Raw genomic sequence first — 12,677 nt, forward strand, 5'->3', positions numbered from 1 at the left:
GTTTCCTTGCCTGACGAACGCATTCTGTCACTTGATTTCTTGCTTCTCGATAGTTCTTCCAATTCATTGGGATTTCGGCTTGTTTACCTTACACTATTGTTATTATTTCTTTCTTTAATTAATTCCAAAATATCAAGGGTCATCCAAGGAGAGTCTCAACGTTTCATTCTAATTCTACATAGGGGTGCATGCTTATCAATGGGTCTATTTAAAATAGATGTAAAATTTATATATATTTTCTGTGGTTCATTTGACTCATAAACAGACTTCAGCGAAATATTGGCGAGATCTCTTTCAAAGTTTTGAAGATTAAATCTTTTATAATTTTTAACAATGTTAAAACTATGAACATTCTATTTCCTTTATGAGTTTTACCAAGGACTTCATGAATTACATAATGATCTGACAATGATATTTCTATTAAAATAGAAGAACAACAATTTAAAGATACATTCGTGAATTACAAATCAACAATAGTGGAAGACTTATCAATGACCCTAGTAGGGTCAGAAATAAATTGAGGACAGGAGAATGACTCCATAATATATAAGAGTTTCTTTATTTGACATGACTTGTTAGTAGCAGCAATATCACAATTTTAAATCCCCAGTAACCACGTGTCCAAATTTCTGAAAAAAATTCAAGAGGTGAATTTGGGGGCTAAGTCGGTATTTGGCGCTAAATCCTCACTTGTCAGAAAGTTAATACCTGATTTCATATACAAATATATACCATCACCATAACGGTAACGATCACGCCTGAGAAATGTATAACCAGAATAAAAATGTCAGCATCATCAATATTATCACTCAAGTATGTCCCGCTGATTGTCAAGACATTCAAATCTAAATCATGGACAGTAAGAATCAATTCATCACTTTGTTTAGTTCGAGACATACAATTCATATGAGCTATTTTAAGACTTTTTTCAAAGACAGAGATACATCTGGACGCGCATCTTCAGAGCGTTGATTTAAATTTATTTTTACGAAATGCGTAGAGATATTCAAATCACTATCTGTAATTAACAAATAAATAATCATCAATGCAATTTGATTGGGTAATTCTTTAAATAGGCACAAAAATTACATGTCCAGTACTTTTCAAATTGGGACATTGGGAGAGGAACAATTCAAATGACTCAATGACTTACATTAAATCAATTTAAATTGGTGACTGTGTCTCGTTCATCTCTTACACCGGGTCTCCCACCTCTTCACCTGCTTTGTAGGAGTCGATATCGGAGTACTTCGAACTATTCACGACGTGACTTTTTATTCTTGGTGCAGCTTCCCTGTGATCATAAAAAAGAGAAAGCACCATGAGTATCGTATACTAGGTACAAAGTTTGTCTTATGATTAAATCACGCATTAAAACTAAACCCAAGGTTATTATGAACGTATGCATCATTTTGTTTAGTCACGAGTCACGAATGTTACGAAAACATATCTTCTCCTCATCAAATGCATTTTACGTAACTTTACAAAGAAGACATTGACCTTTTACTGATGCTTATTAAGCTTGATGCTGAATTTAAGAAACCGGGGTTTCTGAAGGTCTGAAATAATTGTTTTTTGAATCACATTTCTTAAGATGGTGTATTTTTCCCGTTTCCAGGCCTTTACTTGATACCAGGGAGGGAGGGGGCAGTGGCTTTGGTATTTTAGGGGGGGGGGGTTATTGAATTTGATGTTTCAGTTTGATTAGTTTACTCGAGGGAAGAGTTTTTATGACACAATTTTGGAGTACGGTTTTAGAGGGACACTGCTGACGTCCTTCAGTTTTTCTTTCCAAGTAAGACGGGCTATATGTGACTTTTAAGATGCATTATTGGCAAACTTTTCACATCAAAAGTTCCCATTTGAAATTTCTTGACAATAATGTCATCTCGCACGTTTTAAAAAAACAATTATGATTTCTGATTCATAGACAAAGCATTAGATTCTCTTTGACGATCATCCAAAGACATTTAATGAACAAAGCCAATGAATTTTCAAAATCCTACCATCCGATGTTTTCTCCCTCTTCTATCGTTTCTGGTATTTTTTTGCCTCTGGTTTCTGGAAGGAAGTAGGAAGTTCCTGCCCCGATGAGAGCGAAGCAGCCAAAAATGACGGGAGGAAACGGATTCCAGATTTTGGAAAGGAGCAGGATCATTGGGGCTAAAATGTTGGCCAAGTCTGAGCCGAGAGTGCACGTGCCAATAGCTGAACTCCTGGAAGATATAGATTACAAGCGAATAAATAACAGAAACAAGAATTAATGATAACGAAGTTATTTTTGTAATTACAAAATTTGGACACATTAAATATTTTGTTTATAAATAAAGGAGTTCGATGTTTCTTGAAAGTGACTGAACGTATAGTTAAGGCTGTCCTGGTATACTAATAATGTTTGTGTAGCTTAAAGCAAAGTTCCCCGTTGCTGTCCTCCCTCTTGAATTGTTTGCAAATGTTGATAATCATCTCCGGCGATAATCGAACCCAGATTCCTGGTCCCTGCATAACATTTTAGAAGGGTGAGGGGAATGGGGGATGGGGAATGGGAACTCTGATTTAAAAAGTAGTTCAACCCTAACAAAGTTCAAATATTCATGTAAACAGTCATTGTTTAAACGCAGGATGTGCACTGAGTAGATTTTTCTGTAAAATGTTCTGCCTGCGGTGTGTGTTGGTGTGTCCGTGTGCATGGGTGGATGTATGTTTTTTTGATAAGTTTTAAAATATTTGTTATCATAATTTGCTTGTATGTTTATTTTTGTCAAGGGCCCCATTCGGCTCCTTCCAAATTTTGCTGTTCATTTGTATTGTTTACTTTGAATTTTAATGGAAAATAAATAAATGAATTGAAAAATGTATTATTATCTCATTATCTTTACATTACCACGCACACGCACACACACACACACACACGCAAACACGCACACGCACGCATATGTGTGTGTGTATGTGCTGTGTGCGTGTGGTTGTGCGTTGGCGCACGAGTTTTCATGCATATATAAAATATTAAGGCTATTACCTAACTGGGGTCGGAATAATCTCACAAGCACGTAGGTAGATAATGCAGAAGGAAGCTGTGATGGCAAACTTTCCAATCATTGCTACTGCGGCTCGTCCAATACCGAACGCTGCCAAGAGACCAAAATGATAATGTGCTATATTAACCCTCATGACAATTATGTTTTGAGGGTTAACCCCCGGGGGAAAACACATAACAATATTGCTCCCCCCCCCCTCCCCCTGAGCGAAATATTGGTCGGCACGATTTTCAAGTTTCAAACACCCTCCTTGAAACAATCCTGCGTATGCCACTGCTGGAACGCATACGTGAAATTCGAAAAAAGTAAAATATAGGAAACAATTATGTAGAAACACAGCAAGTATGATTTCATCTTCCAGTATTTGAACAAGCAAAGCATTGATGCATGACTCTAAAGGCCATACCTGAAAATAGGTAGCCCTGATATTATTTCCTCGGAAAAACTGTATGTTGAGCGCACGGGCAAGAGAGAGAGAGAGAGAGAGAGAGAGCGAGAAAGAGAGAGAGAGAGAGAGAGAGAGATCAATACTACCTGAATGACAAAATTGGCTGATGACCAATTTTCTTCCGAGACGATATATACAATACAGCGCTTGGAGACTTCGGTGGTAAGCGCTTCATTAGTAACGTTATTATTATTATTTATTATTATTAATAATACTTTCATTTTCATATTAATTTTGTATTTGCTAGAACTAAACTTACGAATGAAACCTGTGGCCAAAATGGCGGTTCCACATAAGGCCATGAAGAAGATGTAAACCGGTCTCCTCCCCCACCTTTCAATTGGGTACATGACACACAAACAAGCAGGAATTTCGACAGCACCCGCGATAGCAAAAGTTGTGTATTTGTTAACTCCAAGAGAATCAGTGCTCATGGATATGCCGTAGTACACCACAATGTTCACACTTCTAGGAGAAAAAAATGATAATGATAATATTGATAATAATAATCATCATCATAATAATAATGACATATCAAATAATAAGAAAATTGTTACTAATGAAAATGATCGCTATGAAAATACTGATAGTAATAGTAATAGGCTTCAAATAAATGGTAATATTAATGATAATAATAAATATGATGATCAAAATAATATTGATAATTATAATGATTATAATAATAACAATGCAGTTAAGTGTTTTGTATCATCAAATTTCTCCTTAAACTAACTTCGTATCAAATGCGTGTATACAAACGCAAACAGACGTACATGCACATTCTAGTCCTTCCATATATATATATATATATATTTATTTTTTTTTGGATTTTTTTTTTTTGGGGGGGGGGGGGGGGGGGGGGTGGAGAAATTTTTGAATCCTAAACATAATTTGATATTCAGTATCCCCTTGACAGGAAGTTGCTTGGATTTAAGCCGAAACATTACACTAATAGGTTGGTGAATAAGATTACAAATATCAGACATTTAGAAAGGTTATGCTTATGCAAGATTATATAAAAATGCACGATACTTACAACTGGAACATAAGGTTTAGCGTGTAGAGACGTAAACGAGGACTGCGTAATAATTTAACCAAACCCTGGTCTCGACCCCCCTCGACTTTCTACTTGAACAAAACACAAAAAAGCAATTCATGTCATGATTAAATAGGGAGATGTGAGTTGGTTTAGCGGCTCATTCACTTGGTCAGCTCTTTGTCTTCGTCTACAAGCTGGCTCAGGCGACCACGGTTCGAAACCGAGTTACGTCTTTCGGATGGTGACGTTAAAGGTCGGTCCCCAAACGTAAATAATCATTACTGATTGATACACGTCTGTAGAATCCCAATTACACACACAAATACACTGGGTCAAAAGGGATAAATGTAAGTTAAACTCAAAGAAAGCATCAATTTTATCTAGGGCCTCTCGTACTCGTACTAGAGTTGATAAAACAATTATTCAAAATACCTCAATCTTACTATTGTGTCAACATTACGTCCAAGACCTCCTCAGATGTGAAAAATGAATGAGAGAGAGAGAGAGAGAGAGAGAGAGAAGGGGGATGGGTGATACTAGAATGAACTTACCATACCCGTTTTCACATTGTCCAAGTTAAATGTCTCTTTAATTTCGGCTCCATTGATCTTGCCTAGTTTGCGCATGACCTTTGTTGCTTCTCTGATACGGCCCTTTGACAACAACCAACGTGGAGATTCTGGAGTCCGCCTTTTTAAAAAATAGAAGGATTTACCAATAAAGGAATTTTTAAATTTGTCGATACATGTTCAAAAGAGCAAATACGAACACCCCTAGAAAAAAATAAAGCATAAACAGAAATAAAACAAAAACAAAAACAATAACAACACCAAACACCCCCCTCCCTTCCCCCGAAAAGTAGAGATAATACACAACGAAAAACAAATTCAAGAAAATGAAAATCAGGATTGTGGGGCGATTAACTGACAGTCTGTAAACAAATTTGATGACAGACTTTTTTGAGAGGGTGGGGTCTAGCGAGCTCCTACAGTGGAAGCTGTGTTGGAAATTATCACGCTTTTCTTTGCAGCATTTCAAGAGGTTTTTATGACCTATGTTATTATCATGATAATAATAATAATGATAATATTGATGATAATGATATTTGATGATGATGATGATGATGATGATATTAATAATGATAAAAATAATAGGGTGTTATTTATCCGGGGTAACCATACATTAGTAATACTGCTGTTGGCCATACAAATGTTATTACCCTTTTTTATAGCAATGCCAAGTTCCCATTTATTACGCCTGGGTCGAGAGGGACAAATGTGGGCAAAACACCTTGAACAGGGATAATTGCACCATGGAAAGATCAAACTCGGGACCCTCTCTTTAGGAAGTCAAAAGCATGAATTAGCAATACACGACAATGCTTCCACACAACGATGATAATATACAAATAATACACATCAGTGAGGGCATTAGTAAGAATTACCCACTCGAGGTACCTTTGGAACAGCGCCCGAGGCGATAGCCGAGGGCGTTCGGACTGTTTTGAAGGTACCGAGTGTGGGTAATTTTATTAATGCCCGAACAAAATGATGTGTATTATTTGTTTTATAAGATTATGTTTTATTTGTTTTATAAAATGATGTTTTATAATATGATTATGATAATGACCAGTCATTACCATTGGATAATGACCGGTCATTATCCAAATTACACGTTACCCTTTTTGATAGCAATGCTAAGTTCCCATTTATTACGCCTGGGTTGAGAGGGACAAATGTGGGCAAAACACCTTGAATAGGGATAATTGCACCATGGAAAGATCAAACTCAGGACCCTCTCTTTTGGAAGTCAAAAGCATGAATTAGCAATACACAATGCTCCCACACAACGATGATAATACAAAATATGTTGTCTTACACGTATATGATGAGCAGAATAGTAGGTAGCAAGGAAACAACCAGCTGTAGATGACGCCAGTTCCTGACGTAGAATGCTAGCAGGGATAATGCCATGTACCCTACTGCAAAGTGGACCCATATCACAGTACCAGCAATGGCTCGCTTGGAAGGACCAACCAATTCGTTTGCTAAACGTAAATGAACAAAGAGATAAATAGATTTATTGTAGGTCCATAATCATATTTCCTCCATTATTGTTAAGGATCACAGCAAACAGGCTACAATTCTGCCGTTCATATTCTAGTAATATTCACACTTTTTTTCTTCTTTTACCCAATTACTCCTGCGATTACTACTACTAGTACTACTACTACTACTACTACTACTAACAGTGGCGGATCCAGGAATTTCTTACGGGGGGGGGGGGGCACAAAATGGCATGGGGTGCATTGGTCCCCCATAATATCGCAGCGACTCAACCCGGTAGGGGGGGGGGGGTGGGGGTAGTGAGCACTAATTTTTTTTTTTTTTTTTTGGCCAGGTGGGCACGTACCCCCGTGCCCCTGGATCCGTCCCTGACTACTACTACTACTACTACTCCTCCTACTACTTCTACTATTACTACTACTACTACTCAGAGCGTCGCTGACGGGGGGGGGGGGGGGATGGGGTGCAACTCCCCACCTATCCGGATATTGTCAGTACAATTGCGCTGCCGTCGGGAAAAATGAGAAAAGGGGTGGGAAAAATGAGAGGGAAAAGAAAGAAAAACGGAAAGAGAAAAGAAGAAAAAAAGAGAAATAAAAATACGAGGAAGGAGAGGGGAAAAAAGGAAGAAAAAAAAGGGGAAAAAAAAGAAAAGAAAGAAAGGGAGAAGAAAAAAAAAAGGGGGGGGGGGTGGTGAAAGAGGTTTGCGGGGGGGGGGGGGAGGTGGTAGTAAGCACTATTTTTTTTACTCAACACCCTCCCCCCCCCCCCCCGAGCAAAAAGGAAGTACATTTAAAATTGTGGTTTCCATCTTTTTTTAAAACTTTTTTTTGTCAGAGATAGGACCGTCTTCTTTTCTTTTTATGAAAAAAAAAGTAACATTGTGGTTACCATCTTTGTTTTTTTAACATTTTTTTTGCCAAGGGTGGGCGGCCGTGCCCCCTGGTCCCCAACCTGGATCCACCACTGCCTCAACGCGCAGATAGAGAACTACACGTGTTTTTTTACGGTGCAGGCTAAGCGGGAGGGGGGGGGGTAGTAGTGTGCACTAAATATTTTGTCAGGGGGGAGTTTGAACACCTAAAACACCCTCTCTCTACGCCCTTGTGTGCGAGTGTGTGGTGAGGGTATTCCTCAATGAGTCTATATGTCATATGGCTTCGCATTTACACAGATCTATAAGTATCATGACGAGACTATGTGTCTTTCCCGTGGCCTGACTCGGGGCCAATCGGGTATAATAGGGACTTTTAGATTTGCGTGGACTGATACGTGTGACGTCCATTCAAGGCAGTGCATTAAAAGGACGTCCATCGTAGCAATCCCCATTGTCTTCGTGCGAATCTAAAAGTCCCTATTACGACTACGGACGACGCGACCGCAGCATTCACGTGCGTGCAACATTTGCGAAACCGAAGAGTGAGGAGAACTTTGGTCTGTTTCGCGAACACTAGCGCGCGCTTACCCAGTTTAGCGCGCGCTGACCCGGTTAAGCTTTGGTCACAACCCACCGTGCATGTTTTTAGTCCGTACGGTTTTTAGGAGGCCACGGCCGCCACATTTTTCTGAAAGCGTAGGAAGGGAGTGGCAAAGGCAGGGAGGGAATACCGGCAACGCACGTCACACGCACGGTGTACGTAGGTGGCCCGCACGCGACGCCTGGCTATGAGCGGTTGTGTGCATCGTACGTTGCGCCCGTGGTAAGTGCGTTGTACGTGCTTACAACGTGCTTACAACGTGCCTACAACGTACGGTCTCCGTGCGGTTGCCACGTTATCGTACGGAGGCCGTACTTACACGTGCTGCTCACGTACGGTGTCCTAACTCACTCGCACGTTGTAAGTGCGTGCAGGTGCGATAAACTCGGTGAGTTTTTCCGCCCGATGTCGGGGTATATATAGGACGACATTCCAATGTTCTTCAGAAGTCCCAACTGCTGCTGCCTCAAGATGCCGCCCATTCCACCGCAGAGACTATATACTGCATAAATCAGTGCGCACAACGTGCGTTGTAAGTGCGGAGCACGTGCTTACCCGGTACGGTCCACGTAAGTTCTGCGTGTTCATTGGACAGTTGAACTGGGGGAAGTGGCGAGTAAGCACGGACCACGCACTTATCACGCGCGCAGCACGCACGTGTTAAGTGCGCCTTCCGTTTGAAGCAAGTATATAAATTAAAAAGACGCACGGAGTCAGTGCGTTGTGCGCTCGTTTGCAGTACCGGGCACGCACTGGGGGTGAATCGGTAGCCCGACCGCAGCCCGAACGCAGCGAAAGTTCCTCGTGTACTAAAAGTGCTACGGTGTGTCTGCGTGCTCCCAAATCCGTACGGAGGCGGTACTCACCACGTACGGATACCCACATTTTGCCCACGTTTTTGCACGTAGACAGCACGCACTTAAGTACGGCGGGTTGTGACCACCGCATAAATCAAGTCCATTCGTGTACGTGCAGTTGTCCAAAAGAAGACGTAGATGGCGTTAACCAGTATTTCCCATGATACACTCCCTTAATAAATAGATTTGGCGAAATTACAACAGAATTATGGAAAGGAAAATATAATTAGGTTCACAAAAGGGCATGAAGAAATGAAAAAAAGTGAGTCAAATCCCTTTTTACACCGTAAATTCTTCACAGTGAAGTTTCAAACAATGAAGTACAAAACACTAGCAGTATTATAGTAGTCGTAGTTATTATACCTACCTTTGGAATTATATTACTGCTTCTACTTTTTTCTATCGCTTTGAGACTCATTGGCCCGAATTCACAAAGGAGGTTTGTCGACAAACCTTGGTTTTCGTACGTCATATGACGCGTATTACGCGTTTTTACAAACCTGGTTTGTAAAGAAAAAAAGGAGGTTTGGCGAAACAAAAAGAGGTATGTCGACATACCTTGGTTTGTCGACAAACCTCCTTTGTGAATTCGGGCCTCTGAGTTTCTTTTACAACATCATTTCATAAGCAGTACTCAATGTTTGGTACCTTACCAAGTACGAAGGATGATTGGAGCATTCCAACCGTAAATGCACCTGTGATCATTCTAAGTACCATGAACATCCATATGTTGACGGAGAAAGCCAGAGCTGTTCCGCTTACTACAATGGCAGTCGTGCACGTGACCAGGGTCCGATGACGACCAAATCTTGAGACAAAATGATCAGAGAAGATGAAAATGTACAAATCAGTCTTATGATAGATCGAGCCTGGTACTCTGCGTGTCGGGATGAATATCGGAATAGCCGAGATATACATTTCTTGGGTTCTGAGGGAGGAGGTGTAGAGGCTTAACTTCTTCCATCTCCTTACTAGAATAGGTAACACATCGTACGATTTACGTTACATGAGAACATTTTCGTACTCCAAATGGCTCACTTACAAACTTTGATGGCAAATTGAAAATAGGTGTTTATTTTTAATAATATTCATGAAATCTTAGTTGTGTAAAATTTGTGTGAAAATGCTTTTTTTGTTTACGTATTATCAATATTTACGTCATATGTTGCCTAGAAACATCATTGTCATTTATTTAGGCGACAGTTCGCGCATGCGCAATAATTGCCAGAAAATCAATATGAGCAATCACACACGGTTTTTATGGGTTTTTAAACTAGTGTGTAAATAGTTTTTTTTCCCTTCTAAATCGACCTTTTTAAAAATGGTGTTTGGGATGTGCAAATGGGGGTAGAGTCAGGGCCTGTATATGCGTAATTCTTTTGTGCATATAGCGCATGAAGTTTTTGTATTAAAATAAACTCTTTATTAGTCGCCAAAACTATTTCTAGTGCAACATTAATCTATACCAGTGTTAGAAAAGGTTGTCATAAAGCTAATCTAGACCGGAAAGGGGTAAATTAGCAAAGCTATGGTGTAGCACAAAGCAGTGCGTCCGTAAATTGGTGCCCATTGCTTTGCGCCAGATTGAACGCGTGACAAACGAGCGAGAGAGAAGAGAGTTGAAGAAAACAATACAAAAAAAGAAGCTAATTCTGAACATTCCGGGTAATGAATTTCTTACACACCTGTCTGAGAACAAACCAAACGCCAAAGACCCGGCGGCAGTACCAGCGAAGAAGAAAGATTGCGCCAGATTAGTCCGGTACCCCAATCCGCAAACTAAATTGAACTGAAAGATAATAGGGCTCGTTAAGATATGACGCGGTAAAGTGCCATAAAAAAGCAAAACAAAAATTCAAAAAACTTATTTAAAAAAGGTTTTAATGTGAAGGAATGACAATTGGCCGCAACGAAGGTGATTCGTGCATTAACTTAGCTCTATGTTATAAGAAACAGAAATGTGAAGCGTATTAAACTTTATATGTGATCATGACAAAAAAGAACGAAACTGAAACTAGTGTAGTTCACTGCTTTGCCCTCCTTAACATAATGACAAAGTTTAGGTACTTCAAACAACGTACCGGTATGTAGGCGCGGATCCAGGATTTTTGTTTAGGGGGTGGGGCCAAATTAGAAATCATGCGAGCCAATAATTGGTACGTAATGGTGACCAGCAGTGGCGTAATTATAAAAAAAATACGTTTGGTGGGGGGGGGGGGGTGGCAGAAAAAAAAATCCGCATCACCACTACTCTTACACGCAGACCCCGCTGAACGTTTTTAAAAGTGGGTGGGTGGGGGGGGGGGTTAAAGTATTAAAGATCAGGTAGAGCGTAGCGTAAATTGGCTTGGGGTCTAGGGGAGGAGCCCCGGGTGCTCAGGGGATGTGGGCATTTCATTACATTAAGATGAGCATATTTTGATATCATATTTGTGACACTGGCAGGTCACTAATTCGCGTGGGGTCCAGGAGGCGGGGCCCCGGAAGCTCGGGGTTTTAGGCATGTAAAACTAGTACTCACTCTCCAATCGTATTGCTTATTGGGGAATTTGGAAAGTCATCAAATATGTTTTTTCCACAATAATTGCTTTGCCACTAAATTCAGGCCTGGCTCAATATACTTTTTCGTTAGGCAACAGACAAGTTATTTATTTATATAACTGATTCACATTTGAAAATACCCTACACTAGTGTCTGGCCCTGCTTGCCCTATATTTGATCAGGTTTAGAGAGGTTGTGGTTGACACGATTACAAACAACATTGGTTAGCTTGCACATATTTTAACTGAATACCGGGCATGTGTTTGTTATAATGATTGCAGGGCGCTTTGGAAGAGCAGCACAAATTCGGATGTTTCTGACCTATTATTCCATTATCATAAACCTTTCCTTGGAAGTAATATGACATTCTCGACTTCAACAAATTATGTCACGTTTCTATAATTTTCGACAGAAAAATAAAATGCTTTCCTAGTATACATACAAAACAGACATCATGAAAACTAGGTGAATTTGTAATTTCATTGAAGTTAATACGAATAAATTTAACAAGGTGATATGTATTTCTTCTATTTTAAAAAACTAACTTACGTCCTGTTCCACTGTCTTCTCCTTAGATTTGTCGTTGTCATATACCCAACCAGCATCGCAAGAAGATGTGTTGGATCCATGTAGATCAAGATCTAAACTAAAATCCGCTTCGCTGGTATCATAACGAATACAAGATGAGTACACCTTTTCCGTCTGAGAATCGTTCGAGTAGTTCCAAGGGATGCCAACTTCTCTTTTCTCGAAGGCGCATTCTCTAGAAGTATTGAACCCATAGCTTCCACAATCTACCGAATCCCATTCTGGTATCTTTCAATGAAACGAAATAAACAGAAAACGCATTTTCACTGTACTTTCACTATACTACTACTTCTACTACTACTACTACTAATACTACTACTACTACTACTACTACTACTACTACTACTACTACTACTACTACTACTACTACTTCTACTACTACTACTACTACTACTAGCTACTACTACTTCTATCACTTCTTCTTTTTCTGCTACTACTACTACTACTATACGCTAATTCTACTACTACTACTACTACTACTACTACTACTACTTCTACTCTTACTTCTTCTACTGCTTCAACTACTGCTTCTACTACTACTGTTGCTGCAGTCAGGCGCGTAGCCAGGGGGGCGATGGGGGCGGTCGCCCCCCAAAAAAAACGCCGGCCAAAAAAAAAGAGA

General features: G+C 39.9%; 1 protein-coding gene across 1 annotated transcript; it reads right to left on the reverse strand.

Moving 5' to 3' along the window:
- Positions 1–3,015: 3,015 nt before the first annotated feature.
- LOC105439091 (solute carrier family 22 member 3) lies at positions 3,016–12,096 on the reverse strand. The gene is made up of 7 exons (XM_030972896.1): positions 12,017–12,096; positions 9,580–9,734; positions 6,404–6,572; positions 5,077–5,215; positions 4,523–4,611; positions 3,746–3,819; positions 3,016–3,128 (listed from the first exon to the last, which is right to left on the reverse strand). Exons 1-7 carry the CDS (start codon positions 12,094–12,096, stop codon positions 3,016–3,018), a joined length of 819 nt encoding a protein of 272 aa, XP_030828756.1.
- Between the last annotated feature and the right edge of the window lie 581 nt (positions 12,097–12,677).

The sequence above is a fragment of the Strongylocentrotus purpuratus genome, unplaced genomic scaffold (genome assembly GCF_000002235.5).
Source record: "Strongylocentrotus purpuratus isolate Spur 01 unplaced genomic scaffold, Spur_5.0 spur5_scaffold_6, whole genome shotgun sequence".
In the NCBI taxonomy this organism is placed as follows: Eukaryota; Metazoa; Echinodermata; class Echinoidea; order Camarodonta; family Strongylocentrotidae; genus Strongylocentrotus; species Strongylocentrotus purpuratus.

Coding starts and splice junctions, on each gene's coding strand:
- LOC105439091 (XM_030972896.1), bottom strand. CDS start 12,096: ATGGATCCAACACATCTTCTTGCGATGCTGGTTGGGTATATGACAACG. Junction 9,735..12,016: donor AGAAGACAGTGGAACAGGAC/GTAAGTTAGTTT, acceptor TTTTGTCTCAAG/ATTTGGTCGTCATCGGACCC. Junction 4,612..5,076: donor ACAATGTGAAAACGGGTATG/GTAAGTTCATTC, acceptor TTGTTCAAGTAG/AAAGTCGAGGGGGGTCGAGA.